The 18,745-nt window shown below is 52.5% G+C and overlaps 1 protein-coding gene across 5 annotated transcripts in view; it reads right to left on the bottom strand.

Moving 5' to 3' along the window:
• ACTN1 (actinin alpha 1) overlaps window positions 1-18,745 on the bottom strand; it is a 95,716-nt gene that overhangs the window by 42,857 nt on the left and 34,114 nt on the right. For all 5 annotated transcript variants that reach the window (XM_073800325.1, XM_033851012.2, XM_033851014.2 and 2 more), the window contains exon 2: window positions 333-447. In XM_073800325.1, coding sequence (XP_073656426.1) covers window positions 333-447 — 115 coding nt within the window. The remainder of the gene's footprint in view (window positions 1-332; window positions 448-18,745) is intronic.

Raw genomic sequence — 18,745 nt, 5'->3', positions numbered from 1 at the left:
ACCTCAGAGACCATCCTTCAAACCCCTCTTTATGCAAATGAGGATGCTGAGGCAGAAAGGCGGTGACTTGTCCGAGGGCACACAGGTAGTTGGCAGCAGGGCCAGGACCAAACTCAGTCTCCTTGTCTGAATTCACACGTCACCCCCAACTTTTTTCAAGACACCCAAAGCTACCATAGCCAAGGACAGAGCAGACGCAGAGGTGTCAGGGCAGCATTCCCAAAGTGGCAGAACCCAGGGGGCGGTGCCTGATCCTGGGCCACGGAGGCCCCACGCCTCTGGCATCACCGCACCCCTGCTCTGGCTCTCCCAAGGCCAGTGGTCCAGCTCACCTGAGATGACCTCCAGCAGTAGCATTAGCTTCAGGCCATCCCGGAAGTCCTCCTCGATGTTCTCGATCTGCGTCCCTGCCTTCCGGAGGTGGGAGTTGCACCATGCTGTAAACGTCTGCGCAAAGGAAAGAAGAGCAAGTGGTCAGTCTCTCCCACAAGCCACATGGTCTCTGAGGCCCTTAGGACCCGTCTGTCTCACGCCCTTTTTCCAGTTGTTCTGTATAAGGTGTTGGGCAGGCTGGTGTTGTCATCCTTGTTGGTCAAGACATCTAACCATAAAGGGTGAGAAACCCACACAGCAGAGCCCATAAAACCTCTCAGCGTGGTTGTTCCGCAGTCTCCTTCACCTCATCGCAGGGCAACAGCTGAGGGGCCGCCCTGCAGGGCCAGTGGCATGGGTGGGCACCTTCCTTTAACAGCTCCCCTCCCAACCTTCTTCCCGAAACATCATCCCCACCCACACTGAGACGTGGCACAATTCCATTCTTAGCAGTTCACCTCTTAGATTATAAGGCGTAGTTTCGATCTTCACAGTTACAAGGTCGAGGACCCCAGGGGTAAAGTATTAAGCCTCATTAACACCTTAGGGTAAATAAGTTTATTAAATCCTTGTCCATCTGGCAGCTAGCTAAAGGAAAATTAATCAGTTTTGTTGGGGACAGAGTTCAGAGGGGCAGTGTCAGAATAAAGAGAGAGAAGTAAGTACCCCCATGGTGTATGTGTGTGTATTTAGGGTGGGAGGTGGAGGCATCTTAAGATGCAAAAGTAAGAGCAAGAATTTCAAAAAGGGACCGTCAGAAGACTAAATGAAAGACCAGCAGCGCTGTAATTTTCTGATCTGTGGGGAGACAGCAGCCACCTTGAAGCTTCTGTATTAAGCCATCAGGCAGGCCAAGCTATCCTGCGCCAACAGCACCCTCTGGTGGCTCACACAAGGAACAGCGTGACTCAACAAACGTGAGAAATAAACAGCATGCACTTCCATTTCGCTCGCCCATCCGAACAGAACTTGGGCAAGTGTCTCTCCCCAGCTGTCACAAATAGAGAGAAGAGCTCTCTTACTTTAGATCCAATCTATTCCTTGGCAACTCAAGACTCCTCTGCACCAAATGGTACTCTCAACTACATGGGGGCTCAAAAGCCAACCTTCAGTCCCCCACAGCAGGGCCAGCCAGCTCTCTCCCCACCTGTCCTGCAAAGTGGCAATGGTGACAGTGTTATTTCTCAAAACAGCAAGCAACCACCCTGGAAATACTCCCCCTCTTCGGAAAGGTCACCAGACTCGTGACCCGACCACCACGTCCTCTTGCCCTGGGGAACTCCAAAGTGAAGTGGCAATACATGGGCAGGAGAAGTGCGCAGTGCCACGGCAGTGAGTACTGGGGAGAAGAGATGGCCGCGTAGGCTTATAAACCAACAGTTGACGAGCCTGTGGGCAAGAAGGCGAGCCAGCAGCCCACACGAGGTGGGGACAGGGGGCTGCACTATGACACCCCTCCAACACTGGGCCTCATTCTTAAATCATACCTCACTAGAAACTCAGCAACACAGGGTACTTCTCTCTCCCTGCAAACACAGCTCCACTCTAGGCCAGCCCACACCCATGATAGACAAGAGGGATGTGCGTGTGCTGTCCCAAAGCTTTCGTAAGCCTGGCACACAGCTTGGGGGTGGGCAGGGCACATACACTGATCCCTCAGCCTGGAGTGTCCTTTATGTCATGCTTGGCTAACTCACACTCTTCTTCTAAGACTGGGCTAAGATATCACCTCCTCCAGAAAGCTTTCCCGATAGCCACCCGCCACACTGGGCTGATGTGTGAGCCCACGGCACCCTGCAACCCCTCTTTATCATTGCCCGTATCCCACTGCATGGTGGCCACCAGTCAGCTTCACACCTGGACTCACCCTAAAGTCTCGGGGCACACAGTCATAGATGCAGCAGTGAACAAAATAACACAATTCCTTGCCCTGTGCAACGGACATTCTAGTGGATGTAAAAGTGAGAACGGATGCAAAGTGGGAGGGTCCTGGACGATCCAACCACACCTGGATGGTATCAGTGCAGGAGGGTGATGGGCCAAACAGCGCTCTCAGAGACCCTCTGGAAGAGGAAGACAGCTCAGAGGAAAGAGGATGAAGCAGGGCAAGAGAGAGTATCTACCAGGTCCCCCTCCTCTCGTGTTGGCATTGCAAACCTAGCAGGGGATGAGAGCCTACTTAGTTTTTATTTTCACTGTGCTGTCAATTTTTTGATGTAAAAGATATTGAAGAATTTTTAAATCTTTAAAATAAATATGAATTTGTTTGTAGCTCCTTATTCTCTCCCAGCTGTCACGTGCCTGTATATGCACTTCTACCCGGGTGTCAACACACTGTACGTCGATGGAGGGGGGGGGTCATTTACCACCATCTTGCATTTCCACAGCATGTTACTCTCATCTCCCTCCCAGGCCCACACTCAGCTTCTGCCTGGGGTTTTCTGCTGACTTGGCAGGAAGTGGGTCACCCCAGCAGCTCAAAGGGATAGTTTTCAGGTCCAGTGGGGCCAGGGTCCTGGTGGGGATCCCCAGACCCCCGCAGCTGGAGGGGCTGTGAAATCTGTTTACCACCCAGTCGTGGAGAGGGGATGGGGTGAGAGAAAAGAGGAAGAGGCCACGTGGGTAAAAAGGTACCACTTTTGCAAGAGGAAAAGTGCTGTTGAAAACAGCCAGCCCCATTTCCTGGAGAAGCCAGTCCCAGAGCCCTGGAGGCTGACACGCACCTGTGTTCCCTCAGACACCCACACAAAGCCCTGCCTCTGAGGCCTCAGGGGCTGCACTTGGTTAAAACCCCAAGCCCCCTTCCCGGCCCCTACAGGTGGCTGCTATGAAGGGGCCTCTGCCACCTCCCCAGCAAGCAGCTCGAAGCTCAGGTCATGGAGGAAAGGGTAACTCAGTGATTAAGAACATGCACTTGGGGGGGCACCAGATCCGGTTCAGCGCTCAGACCCACTCTTTACCAGTCTGCAGATGAGACCTGCCGACTCACCTCCCTAAACCTCGGGTCCCTTAGCAGCAAAACAGGGATAGTAACAGCACGCTATAAAAGTCAGGCAGATTAACTAGAAAATATTTATAAAGTGCCTACCACGTAACACGAGCTCCATAAATGGTAGGAGGGAGGAGAAAAGCTAGCTCCCCTGGAAGCTCCGGGGGAAGGGGCTCAGAGGACTCGGCCCCCCATGCTCCCAGCCCACACCCTTCCCCCGGCCTCCAGCCACTAAACTCCGTCCTGGGTTCCACCCTGGCAAGTGCTGCGCTGTGTCCCCAAGATCACAGCTTGTGTCTGGGGACTCTTTTTCTTTGAACAGGTGCTGATGTGTTATGCGGAGGGGGCTCAAGTTGCGGTATGGGGGCAGAAAGCTTGTGACTTTGACCGTGGCCTTGTGGATCCCCAGCAGAGGAGGCTGACGGGGCCTGAGAGGGGAGACAGCAGGGTCAGGAGCGAGGTCCTCCACGTACACCGCACAGCCACGCTCTCTCCTCCGGCACAGGCAGGCCCTAGACTTGAAGCCTGAGCTCCCACATTATGACAGAGGGGGACACCTGCCCCTTAGCAGGAGGAAAAGCAAACAGCCACAAGGGATGCCCGTGGCTAGAGACCCTGGCCCCATGGCCTCCAGCCCAGATGCCCCAGCATGGTGGGCAGTGCTACCCCAGCAGGGTTACGGTCCAGCCTCATTCAAATGAAGGGCAGGTGGCATCTTGTTGCCTCACTCCCAACCAGGCCGTGCCCTATCCGACCTTCCGCTTGCCCCAAGAGCCCCGTCAGGGGATCCTAAGGAGATAGGAGGAACTGATGGGCCTTCCGTGGGCCCACTCTCATTGCAGAATGAGCTCGGGTGTGCAGACAGGTCTCAGGAAAAAGGGCCTGGGCACCATGCTGGAAGTGCTCCCAGCGCTACAGTGAGGGCTAGCTCAGCTCTCTTCTCAGCAGCCTCTCTCCGCACTTCACGTACCTCCAGCCCCACTGCACAGCCTAGGAAGGCCCTGGACAGAGAGGGAGGGGCTGGCAGAGAACCCAGACTCCTGTTCAACTTCTCACTGACCTTGAAGCATCTACCCATGTTTAATCTGGCATAAAGGTGATTTTAAGGAGACACAGTTTAACTATCCAGTACTGTAGCCCAAGGTTACAAATGGGCCAGGCCAGGCTCCAACCCAACAGGGGGTGAGGGAGTACAGGACACTTGAGCTGGGCCAAGGCCCATGGAGTTGATGGAGAGAGAAGCATCTCTGTCTACCTTCTCTGTGGGTCTCACAGTCCTGCTTTCACACAGAATCCTCTAAGGCTTTCCATTACCATTATATCTTTAACAAGTATCCTACCCATATGTTTCCTTTTTTTTTTGGCTGCCGCAAGTGGCTTACAGGATCTTAGTTCCCCAACCAGAGATCAAACCCAGGCCCCAGGCAGTGGAAGCGCTGAATCCTAACCACTGGACCACCAGGGAATTCCCTATATTTCCTTTAAAATGTGTTAAGAAGGCAAGTGGCTTTTGAGAACATGTTCTCCCTGCTCCCCAGCTCATATGCACTAGAGCGCGACTTCAGCCACACAGGCCTCTTTGAGCCTCAGTTTTCACACTGTAAACTAGAGACAACAGCACCTGCCAGGTAGGACTGCAGTGAAGATTAAATAATAATATATTTTACCACAACCGAAAACACTAGGAAAAATGATAATGTTAACATATTATTATTGTTAATTTATATTAATAACGATAGTATAATATTAATGTGTTTGAAATACATTGTGTAAGAAGTATTCACTACCGTCATCATTATTATCTAAATTTTAGATTCTAAAAGGTGTCTGAATAATCGCACTCAGCTGGGATCTGGGGTACAGAGGATTACCCCATAAGCATGACGCAGGTGCTGAGCTTTTGAAGTCAAGTGGCATTCAGAGCCTTGACCTTGGTGGGAGGAGGGAGTGGTTAAAACACAAGATGCTGAGCACAGGAAGATCACAGGACTTGCTTAAGATCAGTCCACAGAGGGAATTCCCCGGCAGTCCAGTGGTTAGGACTCCGTGCTTTCACTGCTAAGGGCACGAGTTCAATCCCTGGTTGGGGAACTAAGATCCCACAAGCCTCAAGGTGGCCAAAATCGTTTTTTTTTATTTTTTTAATTTAAAAATAAAAATCACTCCACAGAGCAAGAATCCAAAAGCCTGGAAGGATTCAATCACTCTGAAGAAGACAAGGCAAACCCCAGTCCATCAGCTTCTAGCCAGGTGGTAACCTTGGGCAAGTGAGTCAACATGGCTCCGCCTCAAGGCACAGTCTGTAAAATGGGGTAATGACAGCATGGGGTTGGTGGAGAATTCAATAAGATAACCCACTTAAAACACGGAAAAGAAGGTCTGGAACACAGTGATTGCTCCATAATTGCCTATCATTACTGGTCCCACAATAATTAGAGATATTACAAGTTCATGCTGTCCAACACATGTCATCAAAGAATGTTAGAGCTGGAAGAGATGCTTGGCACACCTGAGCCAAAACCCTCAGTGAGCCAAAACCCTCACTTTACAACTGAGGACACATGGACCAGAGAGGGTGAGTGACTTTTCCCAGGCCACACAGCTGGGTATGTTCACAACCTGGCCTCCTTACTCCCAGTCCCATATACTTTTCTGCTCCACCAGGATGACGTGGATTTCAGGTGCAGGTGTGCGTGGGGTGCTGGAAGGGAACAGCAGAACCAAGGGCAGACAGGTGGGCTGAATCTTGTGGCATGTCGCTGAAAAACAGGTCACTGTGAAGTGAAAACACCACCCAGAGGGAACCTCGGTGACTCCGGTCAGCACTGGCACAGAGAGCCTTGAGTTGATGGACCATCAACTGGCATGGGATGGGCATGGGATGGGCAGCTTCTCTGGGGGCAGCGTGATGGAGAGAGGCAAAGGGAGCATAGCCCCGAGGCAGGTAGCTGGTTGTCCAGAGGTGGGAGATCGTTCTGGATGGTAAGCAGATCAGAAACATGTCTTTGAGGAGAATTCTGGGAACTGGGGCTCTTTGACCAGGAAGAGAGAAGAGTGGACTCAGGGACTCATCCTAAATATTTGAAAGATCCTCCCATGGACGAGCGAATAAACTTGTTGAGTGAAGCCCCAGGCAGAACAAGGCAGGTAGTAATGGTGAGGAACGTGGATTCTAGAGCAAGACTCACCTGGATCTAATCCCATCTCTGGCCCTGCGTAAACTTGGGCAAGTGATGTCACTTCTCCAACCCTCAATCTCCACATCTGTAAAATGGGTATAATAATAGAACCTGCCTCGAAGGGTGGTGTGGATCAGTGCAGCAACACATGGCAAGTGCTAAGTACAATCACCCACACATAAGGCTCAATAAATGGTAGCTACTATTATTAGGATCAAGGATAGGAAGCTGCAGGGAAGACTAGAGTTCAATGTAATAAAGAACAGACCAAACACTGGGTATACAGTGCATTACCCACCAAAGGCATGTGTTTGGTGAGGGTGCTGGGAGAGGATTCAAGCTCCCCCTGGGGGCTGAGCTAAGTTATAATGCTGATTCTTCGAGAGCCCAAGGTAGCCCTTGAAAAGCTGGGTTAGAGATGTGTTTGAAGAGTTCAGTTAGACCAAGAGTCACACACTCAAATGTCCGAGCAGGGTTTCTCAACCTCAATACCATTGATACTTTGGGTTAGTTACTTCTTTGTTAAGGGTTTGGGGCCTGTCTTATGCATCACAGATAGGATGGTTAGCAGCATTCCTGGACCCTACCCACTAAATGCAGGTAACATCCTCCACCTCAAGTTGTGACAACCAAAAATCACCCCTGGTTGAGAATCTAGTCTGGAGAAGACAAGCACACATGCCATTAATAATAATCATAATAATAACAGCAGTTGCTCTTGCTAGACCCTCTTCTGAGTGCTTTACCCCCCGTAACTCCATCTTCAAAACAACATTACAAGGCAGGTGCTATTATTTTCCCCATTTTACAGATGAGAAAACTAAGCCACAAGAGGTTTAATAAAAGGCCAAAGGGGAAAGTGTACGGAAAGTGGGACTGGCGAGCGCCCTTGCCTCCATGTGCGCTCATGGATTTCTCTTGAAACAGTGGCCCTCTCGGGCATATCCTTTGGGTTTCCACTCAGGAGAGCAACATGGGCACAGAGAACTGGTCCCGAGCATACACGGTGATAATGGCAGTTAGGACACAATCTCGGTATCAGGGCAGGTGTGGTGAGGGGACAGAAGGCGTCTCTCCTTGGCTCATATGGGAACGTGCGTCCTCAGGTGCCAGACCTCCAATGAAGGGGAGCCAGAAATCTGGACTTTCATGTGAGTCTTCTCATTTGTAAATGCTGGTCCAACTTAAAAATAAGACATCCCACAGCCCCTCAAAAGATAGGGGCAGGATAAATCTGAATTAAGACTGACAGGGTCTCTGGTTCCACAGTGGGAACACGTGAAAACTTTCTAAGTCTCCTATCAAAAGAGTCACCACACAGGAACGAATAGTGTGTTAACGTGAGCAGACAGCTGTGCCCAGCACGGTTCACACTCCTCGCAGAACACCACCGGCGTCTGCCATCGGGGAATCTGCTAGCAAAAACTGAGAGAATGTTCCGTGAGGGGCCACAGGAGCTCTCCTTGTTTGGGCTGATCAAGGACCCACACCTGTCACCAGGGACGGCAACCAGATGTGCGTCCCCCCCCATACACACACACACGTGCACACACACCACCATGTTTTGTGAGTTCAAACGAAGGTACCAATTTTCATTTATTACGTCTGCAAAAATAAGTTTCTGCTAATTCCCATCAAAGGGTGGGTACAGTGGCCAAGCCGCAACACGTCACAGCAGGCTGGCTGGTTCGGTACAACTCCAGTGGAAGGCAACTCGCCGAGGGGAGCTAAAACGGGCATAACCTTTAGCCCAATGCTGGGACACTATCCTGGGTAAATATCGCTCAAGAAAGAGAAGGGTCATGGGCACAAAGACATCCTCGCCAGCATTACTGGAGAGGAAACAATTAGAAATAGCCCCAAATTCTATTAATAAAGAATTAGTTAAATAAATTATGGTTCATCCACTTAATGGAACACTAGACGGCCAAAATGATGGGTTCTGAAACTATATATTATTATGGGAAAAGGCTGATATGTAATTACCAAGAACGCAGGATACAAAACTGTATGTACCACAGGCTTAAAACCATGTGAGCGATCACAGGAACGAGAGAAAACGATGGAAACAAAACCCATCCTGACGCAAGCAGTGCCTGTGCTCCTGTAACTGAATTGCAATGACTTTCTTTCCTTGCCCAGCCGGCTGCAAATGTGATTGGCAATCCCCATCTCCTCCCTGCCCTTCTCCCTGCTAGCACTCCTCGGTGACGCGTACTCCCCTCAGCGCACAATCCAGGCCATCCGCACCTGGCTGACCTCTCCATTGGTCCTGAGTAAACAAGACAACCCACCTGCAGCCAAAATGAGGCCGGCTCAGCGGGTGGAGGGAACAGCACTGCCACCTCGCTGGCCACCAGGCCCCAGGCTCGCGGGCCGACCACACCTCTCCCAGGCACATCCTCCTGCTCCCCTGGGATCCTGACACTCGACACCAGCCCCGGTTCACTCCAGGGGAGTTACTGTTCAGAGCACAGGGGTCAGGAAACCTGGGCTCTGCCCTGGCTCAGCCAGGCATGCGTGTGACCTCGTATGTATCAGCTCAACCCCTCCCAGCTGTGTAACCCCAAATGAGGCCCGGACCCTGCAGGTCAGAGCCCAGCAACTCGTCCCATCGTAACGTGCAAAAGTAAAAGACACGGCCAAGTGGAGCACCCAGGGTCAATCCTCAGCTCCCATGTAGGGCTGATTGCGATGGATGGGCTCTGCTCCTTGTCAGAGGCCAATAAATCCCACAGGGGCAGTTTCACCTCAACGGCTCAACGCATGATCAGGGTTTCGGTCTCAAGACCGCCTGCCCCTCACCAAAAGACACCTGTTATTAGTTTGCTGGACAGTCCATAAAAGCTTTATGCCAGCATATCCCTGGAAGGACACACAGGACTTGGCACGGTGGCTGCCTCCAGGGAGGGGAGCTAGGAGGCTCCTGACAGGGGAGGGTGGGGCGTTTTCTTGTCACAGAATACCCTTCTGTTTCCTTGGAATTTTATACCATGTGCAGTCATTATCTGTTAAAACAAACAAACAAAAAGCCATGCAAATCTAAGAAAAGTCTGTGTATATGTTTATCTGCTGAGTCAGACCTCTGGATGAGATAGAGGGAACTTCCCATTTCTCTGGGATTACTTGGGATTGGGGGGTCAGGGCCCATGAATTCTCGGGGAGAAAAAACAAATGTTTTCAAATTTTAAAAGAATAGGAAGAGATGAAAAAGGAAAAATTCTTCCATCTATTTAAAAGAATTAGTAATAGAAGAATATATCATATAGAGAAAGGGTTGTGAAAAACTTTGAAGTGCCTTATCAGTGTAAACTATTATAAGCAAAGTCATAATTAGGGACCAGGACATGAAGATAAAGCAGCAATTACACCCACATGTCCACCCCAACAGACAGCAAACTGCTAACTGCGGGGGGAGATGAAGGGCAGTACCCCCTGGCCCAGTGGCCCAGAAAAACCCAAGCAAGTTTCTAAGCCTCTTGAAGGTGGTACAGGGCTTCCTGTACAAGCTGGCTTCTCATCGGATGACTTCCCCTCCCTGGAGTACAGCAACCAGGACCCTGGTCCTGGTCTAGGCTCATCAACTGAGAAATCAGTTCAGCGGCCCTGCGATCTCCACACCCTTCTGGGCAGGCGCCCTGCCATGGCTGTCAGTCACAGCCCACCCTCCTCTGCCACTCTTGGCCACCATGCGCAAGTGTCAGGCCAGGGCCCCTTGAGAGCTCAGGGCCAAGGTCTCTGCAGCATTTGCTGGCCCGGGGGAGGTCACTGTGGACCAGCCAGGGAGCACTCTCTCTCCCTCAGGCCACCGTGGAGTCCCTCTGACCCCCGCACGTGGCCAGCCTGGCCAGGGCGTGGGCACTGGGTGGTTTGTCTAAGCAAAGGCCTGCCAGCAGTGATCTCAGATGCCCAGTGTTCCGGTAACGTAAATAGAAGTATCTGGTTAACTTATCAAGGGCTGGCTGCCAGCCTTTCAAAGCAAGCAGTCAGCTGGTTCACTCACAGATGAAAAGCAGAGTCCTCAAGAACATCTCCACCCAGATCTGTTTACTTTCCACCCCTGGGAGTGGTGCTGAACCACCAGGCGGTTTCCTCTGCTCTGAAAGGGCACCTCTCTAACCGCTGGCCCCCAAAACCATGCGAATGTTGGGGCCCTGGAAACTCAGAGGCAGGTGGCTGGAGGCTCCCAAAAGAGCTGGACTTTGTAACTGTTAAGAGCTGGGCCCCCGGCCTACACCTCTCGTTAGCTCTGTCTCTTTGTACAGGATTCTCAATCTCAGCCTCAGGATGCCCATCTGTAAAATGGGGATAACAAGACCTATGACGGCACAGCATTGAAGAGGACCAAATCAGATCTCATGTACTTAGAGACGGGCTGGTGCTCTGTTCACAACAGATGCTTAAAAAACGTTAATCCAGCCGGCCTTTGTCACTCAGTGGCTGTGTGGCTTTCATGAACCTGTCTAGGCCTCAATTACTTCATCTGACAAATGGGGATACATAATATCACAAGTTTGTGGGGTTGTTGTCAGAATGAGGGCGATGGAAGCAAAATAGCCAGCCGTCAGAAAAGGGCAGGAGCCTCATAACTGTTCTCTGTCCTACTGCTCTCACTTCCTATTCCCTTTCTATTCAAAGTTAATCATTCACAGAGCTCTACAGGTGGGAAGAAAGAGGTCTGTTATTTCTCTCCTACTGACTGATGAGGAAACCCTGAGACCAGCCCCTGGCCAGGGTGAGAACAGGAGTGGGAGGAACAGGGGCCTGTGTTTCCGGTTCATGTCCACCTGCAGCCCATTTCAGGAGACACAGCACCAGATGCCCGGAGGGTCACCAAGGCCACAAGGCCAAAGCACAGGTGGCCAAACGGCTCATTCTAGGAGGTGATTTGACCTAATGACCACACCCTAGTGGGAGAGAGGAGAGCTGCCAGCCCCTCCGCGAGGCCCAGGCACCCCTTCTCACCAAGGCCCTTGGGAAGCACCCCAGTGCCTTCCCGCAGGTGCAGGCAGAACCTGGAGCTCCTGAGAGAATTCAGGGCTGTTTTAAAAGTCAGGTGGCGCCAGACTCCAGTGAAGAAACAAGGACTGTCCTCTCAGCTCCTGGCCAAGGAGCATCAGCTGCCCCCGCCAGTCTGCCACCATCCACAGCCTGGCCTCTCCTGGGGACCGAAGAGCCACAGCCATGGTCCAGCCCGCGGCCGGCTCTGTCGCTATGGCCTTTGGGATGCTGGACTCGCTGAGCCTCAGTCTCCACATCAGTAACACAAAGACAGAAAAGAGTGTCTACCCCGTGCGGCTATCCTGAGGGAGGGTTGTGTGAGCTAAAACAGAAGGCTTAGCCCAGTGCCACATGCAGACTAAGTGCTCACTGGATGTTAAAAACCAAAAATGTATCTACAGAGGCAGAAATAGAGTAGTGGTAGCTTAGGGCTGGCGGGGGCGTGATAGCTAAGGGGGATGGGGTTTCTTTTAGAAGTGATGAAAATGATCTAAAATTGACTGCGGTAATGGCCGCTCACGTCTGTGACTATGCTAAAAACTTTACATTGTACACTTTAAATGGGTGAATTGTACAGTACGTGAATTATATCTCAATAAAGCTATTATTAAAAAAAAAAACTAAAATATTCCAGAACCCCACTAAGTCTTTTATCAAGGGGTTTTTGTTTTGTTTTGTTTACCCATTTGGCCCACTGGCAAGAAACCAGGCTCAAAGGCAGGCCCCAGACCCTCGCTCTCTCCAGGTACTGAGGTAACTAAGATTCCAAGGTGGGAGGTCTGGTCTCATCTTCGGGCATATGTAGCACTCGAGCCAGGCCTGAACTGTGTGGGCTTTAGGTGCCACTGGCCTTGTCGATGCCTCCCCAGGGAGTGGTTACTCTGAAGAGCAGGTCCCGCCCCAGGACATCTGCTTAACCATCAAAGGCCTGTTGGCTCCTCCTAGGCACACTTGACACTACTTACAGAGGCCAGTTGGGCCTGCCTATGACACCTCCCCCACGTCTGGAGTCGGATCCTGGCCCTTGTGGGTCTGACAGCACAGAGGTCTTGTGGGCTGCAGCTCACAGGAATGGCCCACACATTCCTTCCCCAAAGAAGGAAAAGTCATTCACATGTGAGGTCATCTGGTTTCTCTGGCACAATGCTGAGAGCCATGGGCCACTCAACCCCACAGAGAACTTCCCCGCATGACAAGAATCTGGCCCAGCCTGGTATTCACAGCATATGGGGAGCTGTGGTCTGGCTGCCTTGAGCATCTAACCTGACTCCTCTGTATGGTTGAGCTGTGACCCTCAACTTCACAGCCTGAAGCCTCGATGGTCTCATCTGCGAAATGGGAATAATCAATCTGCCCCCTCCCGGGGTTATGGTAAGAATCAAATAGCACAATACCTGACTTATAGTGGGGGCTCAAAAAGTAAAATCGAGTACAGCTAGCACCCCTCCTCTCGCCAGGGTCATTTCTACTGAGCGTGATTTGCTGACTGGGAACAAGGCTCCAAGCCCCCCATGTGGCCTCTCCAGAGGCCAAACCATTATTGCAAATTTGCAAGAAGGAAAGAGACACTGCTTGGATAAAGAATATTTCCAGGTCTCTTCTCTGTGTCCCTGAATAACCTGCTGGACTGGAGCTTCTGTTCTGGCCTGTCCCACAGTCCACTGCTGGGACCCCTGCCCTCTCGAGGCATCTCCTCTGGCACAGTGCTGGGAACTCTGACCCCCGTGGTGGCCACTGTCGCCAGGCTTGCAGCTGGAGGCAGCGGAGATATCAGCTCTATCAAATGCTTTCAGGGACTTGGGAGGGGTTCCTGGAGGCCCCAGACCCAGTAGGGACAGACACTGTACCTCTCAGAGTAGGCATGAAACCCATGAAGAGAAGCCAAGGCCCAAAGTCTGTGCTTACACTGACTGGCCCAATGACACAAGCGCAGGGCAGAAAAAATAAAGGAGAAAAAGGAGAGCAGAATAGCTCCATGTGGTGGTTCTCAGACTTGAAGGTGCATCAAAATCACCTGGAGGGCTCGTTAAAACTGATTTATGAATCCCCCTGGATTTCTGATTCCATAGTTCTGGACAGGCAGAGAAATTGCATTTCCCACAAGAATCCAGGTGGTACAGATGCTGCTGGTCCAGAGATCCCACTGAGGACCACGGGCTTGACGGTTACGAGGATGGGATTAGGCGCAGATGACTTGGATGTGATCTGGGTCTGCCACTTAGTAACACTGGGACCTGAGCAAGTTCTTGACCTTTCTGGACCTCAGTCTTCTCATCTGTAAAAGGGGTTAATACCTTTCTCACTGGGGTATTAAGGGGTTTCAATGAGCTAACATCTGCAAAAAGCCAAGCACATGGTAAGTTGTTAATAATATCTAGAGTTCATTACTAAAATACAAGAAAGAAACGAAAAAGGATGCTCACAGAAAGGAGTGAGAGAGAACTACTCGGGGCCCATGGAATTGCCCATGTGTACTAAGTGGTCACCTGGCACCATCCTGGGGTTATAGAGGTCGCCTTCATCCCCAGTGTGTGCTTGAGTCTGGGCCAGCATGCACCAGCCGGCACTGTGCTCCAGCGTTCCCTGGCCCTAGGCTCCTTGACCCAATCAAGGACATAAGCTCAGTAAGACGACCTCAGCCCAGACCCCATGCCAGTGCTATGATGTCATCCGCCTCCCTCCCGAGGGACCACCACATGACCTCACACCGGAATGCAGGCAGACTCGCAGCCTCCCAAGGGAAAGGTCAAAGCTCCAGGGAACCCAGAGCCTTCGGGATGCCAGAGCGGAAGCAGAAAGCAGGCGGCAGGGGGCACAACCTCAGAACCCAGCAGCTGTGTAAGCATCACCAGGCGCAAGGAATCCCACGAGTGATGTGCACTCCGGGTGGGGGTGGGGAGGTTGGGGCATCAACAGACTCCCTAGAAACCGCCACTCCCTGGGGAGTGGGGGGCTTTCTGCAGAGAACCTCCATGACTCTCAGCCATGACAGCAAGCACCCCATGCCTAAGAGGAAGTTTCTGGTTCCAGGAACTCTGAATGGAGGAAGGGAACAGAGAGGCTTGGCACTTTAAGAGTTCCTCCTTAGTTGCATATAAAACAATAATTTGGGGCTTCCCTGGTGGCGCAGTGGTTGAGAGTCCACCTGCCGATGCAGGGGACACGGGTTCATGCCCCGGTCCGGGAAGATCCCACATGCCGCGGAGCGGCTAGGCCTGTGAGCCATGGCTGCTGAGCCTGCGCGTCCCGAGCCTGTGCTCCGCAACGGAAGAGGACACAACAGTGGGAGGCCCACGTACCGCAAAAAACAGAAACAAAAAAAAACAATAATTTGTCCTTTACGCCTAAGAGACTGGTAAACAATTAGAGAGGTGATTACCCCAAATGTCGCTGTGGCTGAGGAATCCAGCAGCCCTCATGCCCGGCTGGAAGTGTGGGCTGTGCAGCCACGCTGGAGAGCAAGCCAGCACTACATCAGGAAATTCATCACGTACCTGCCCAACAAGCCACCCGGGAAATCTCCTCTCAAAGAAATCCTCACATGGTGAACCCGGGGGTCCATGGGAGAATGTTCATCGTTCCGTTAGCTGTGTTGGCAGGGAAGGGGTTGGGGACCCCCTACGTGCCCATCGTAGCGAGACTGTGGGGTGAAACGTGATGGACGCACAGTGGCCTCACGTGGGTGGACCCACAAGTGGGCCATGAGCTGAGGGGCCTCATTAAGCCAATTCTCTTCACCTGAGGTCCAGGAAAATAAAGTTTCTTCTCCCAAAATACAGACACAGATCAGCACATTATAAAGCGGCACAGAAACCCCAAAACCCTTTTCTGAAGAAATCACAGGCAACCTGTGGGCCATGAAAATCCCCACCCAGGCCCAGGCGGACGTGGCCCAACACCGTCCCTGCACTCCCAGCCTCCACTGAGACCCATCAGCGACCTGGGGCATCGGCAGCCCAGCGCAGCGGGCCTGCTGGCCAGGTGGCTGACCAACACCTCAGCACGGCCAGCCCGGCTCAAGGGACAGGGCACCAGGGGAATCAGGAGCAGGGAGCAGAGGCTAAGGAATAGAAACATGTCTGTGGAAACTTCCTCATTTCCAGAAGGATGGGAAGAAGTGCAGCTGTAGGCAGATCTGGCCAACTAACTGCTGGGATGGGGTGGGACACGGGGCTCCTGTCTGTGGGTGTGTTCACAGCCTCCTGGGAGCTTGGAGATCCACACCCGTTCTGTCTCCCAGCACCGGGCTTAAGCTCCGAAAGTGTGCAGTGAGTGGGAGAGGGGGCCGCAGAGAACACGGGCTGCCCAAGGGCACCGCAGCCTCCCCCTAACGTTGTTCCAGAGGAAGGTACCGTGTTAAGCCCTCAACTCCAAGATGGGGACACGGAAGGCAAAGTGGACCTCTGGGAGCCCCAAGGGGAGGGGAAGAGAGAAGGAATAAGATCTTGGAGTTGCTCAAAAACGTGGGCTGTTAGTACCACTGGGTGAGGCATGCACCATCTCAGCAAATCCACTCAACAATCCTGCGTTAGGGGAGGAAAGCGAGGGTTAGAGGAAGCAACCTTCCTAGCCACACAGCTAGTGAGAGGCAGAGCTGAGATCTGAACTGGGGTCCACAGGATGCCAATGTGTGGGCCCTTTCCACTACGCTGGGGGCTGCGGCTCTTCCAGGTAAGCCTTCCACCTTTGCTCAGGCTGGAGAATAATGAGGAATCGGCCAGCACCAGTCCCAGGTCTGCCGAGAACCACACGGAGATGTGTGCGGCTAGCTGTCCCCAAGCAGTCCCTGGGCCTGGACCGGGGAGGGCAGCCCAGGACACTGGGTGAGAATCACGCCAGCACTCACATCCAGCCATGCGAGAAGGTCCTGGACCTTGTGGCTCCCTAGAGATTCAGAATGGGCCAGGCAACTCTTTCTCCTAAGTCTCAGTTTTGGGGAGGTGGAAAGAGGGTTTGAACTCCTGTCTCTTTTGGCTTTCCAAACACAAAGCCTGTTGAGAGAGGTCATGAATAATTATAGGGGCAGCCAAGTCAGGGGGTGTGTATGCCAGGGCGTGGGCAACCGGCTTGTTTGGGCTTGGATTGGCTCGACGGCAGCAGCTTCCCTCAAGGCAGGCCACTGCCCATGCTCCTGACCCACGCAGGCTCCAGGCTCCCCCTGCCAGTAAGCAGGAGAAGGTAAATTCATTCATTCGTTCGTTCACTCACTCATTCAGTAAATTCTTACTGAGCACTGACTGTGTCAGGAACTGGGGTCACATTTTGGGCAAGTAAAGACACAGTCCCTTATTTATTAATTTTTTTAAATTTTATTTTATTTATTCTTTTTTTTGGCTGTGTTGGGTCTTTGCTGCTGCGCGCAGGCCTTCTCTAGTTGAGGCGAGCGGGGGCTACTCTTCATTGTGGTGCTCAGGCTTCTCACTGCGGTGGCTTCTCTTGCTGTGGGGCACGGGTTCCAGGCACACAGGCTTCAGTAGTTGTAGCACATGGGCTCAGTAGTTGTGGCTCATGGGCTCTAGAGCACAGGCTCAGCAGTTGTGGCGCACGGGCTTAGTTGCTCCGCGGCATGTGGGATCTTCCCGGACCAGGGCTCGAACCCATGTCCCCTGCATTGGCAGGTGGATTCTTAACCACTGCGCCACCAGGGAAGCCCAAGACATAGTCCCTTAAATCAAGGACCCTGTGGTCTAACAAGGATGACAAATGTTAATCAAAACCTCGTATCAGTAAGTATATATTTGCAAGCCGAGCTTCAGTGCATACAGGAAAACTTCTGAAGGCATGAGGCTAAAACGGGTCCCTAACCTGGTCCAGGGTGTATGTCCGACCACTACTTTGAGGAAGTCAGTGAATTTTTAAAGCTGAGGAATTTTAATTAGATGAAGAGATTGTAAATGTGAAAGGGGGACCACAAAGTTTATCATCCAAACTGGGGCACTCGTAAATAAAGGTAGGCGCTGTTAATAAATACATCAGAACAACAGGTGCAAACCGAGATGGACGGTACCCAACGCACGTGTGTGGGGTCCGGGATGGTCGGGAGGGTGGTGCCGCCCAAGCAGAGGGGTCAGGGACGAAGGCCTGCTCAAGCCACTGGAAAATGGCCACTGGGGCTGGTGCAGGAGGAGAAGAGAGGGGTGCCAGAGGTCAGCATTACCGCAGGGGCATGGGGTCCCATAGGATGTTAGGACGGTGTCTCCTGAGAACAATGGGAGAGGTTTTATTTGATTTCAGCTGAGGGTTGAGGGGTGGGGGTAGGGTGGATGCAAGAATCAGGTACTAGTTTACACATAATTACACCTGCATCTTGGAAAGAGACTCCTAATTGCACCGTGACGAGCAGATCCGAGATGGGCCAAAATGGCAGCGGAGACCAGCCAGAGGGCCGCGCAAAGGTCCAGGCAAGAGACGAAGGTGGCTCAGACCAGGGAGGTGGTGGCGGGGACAGGGAAGTGGGTGGACCCAAGAGATACTCAGGGAGGGAGGGAGGGAGGGATCAGAGGCCACACCCAGGTTTTGAACCCGAGCCAAGCGAGGAAGGCGGTATGGGTGAGGGTGTCATGCCCTGAAACGCGGCTCCCTGCCCGCCAGACACCTCCAGCACTCACCAGTTACAGAAGGCCCCCGGTCCTCAGCCTGACAATCTGATTAGAAGGTCAGCGGCCAGGGATGCCCTCCCCAGCTCACTGTCCCAAGTGCTCTGTCAGTATTAACACAATTAATCCCCCCCAGCCACCTTATGAGGTAGGTGCTATCATTAATCCCATTCTACAGAGGAGAAAACTGAGACAGAGAGACGCTCACAAGGTCACCTCAAACAGTAGCGAGAGGAGCCAGAGAACCGGGCGCAGAGCCCAGGCTCCTAACCCCGGGCTCGGTCAGCCTGGCTCTCCTCCCTCGGGCCCCTCCCAAGGGCCCAGCAGCAAGTCACATCACATGCACCGGCCCGGGGCGGGGCTCTTCCTCTCACACTGCGCACCAGCCCGCCTCACCCCAGCCCAGTCGGATCACCCTCCGGGGGTGCACCCAGGCAGAAGCAGCTCCCGAAGCCCCCAGGTAGAAAAGTGACGCTGCTGTGCGGTCAGGGCAGCCCACCTCAGCCTGGAACACCCTAACGGAGCAATTCCAGTGCCTCCCACCCACCCTCCCCAAGCCTCTCCACCAGTACTGGGAGAAAATCAGCCTGAAAGCATCATTAAGAGCC

This window comes from Tursiops truncatus, chromosome 2, assembly GCF_011762595.2.
Source record: "Tursiops truncatus isolate mTurTru1 chromosome 2, mTurTru1.mat.Y, whole genome shotgun sequence".
Lineage (NCBI taxonomy): Eukaryota > Metazoa > Chordata > Mammalia > Artiodactyla > Delphinidae > Tursiops > Tursiops truncatus.
The sequence above is the reverse complement of the archived record's forward strand: the minus strand, read 5'-3'. Positions and strand labels throughout refer to the sequence as shown.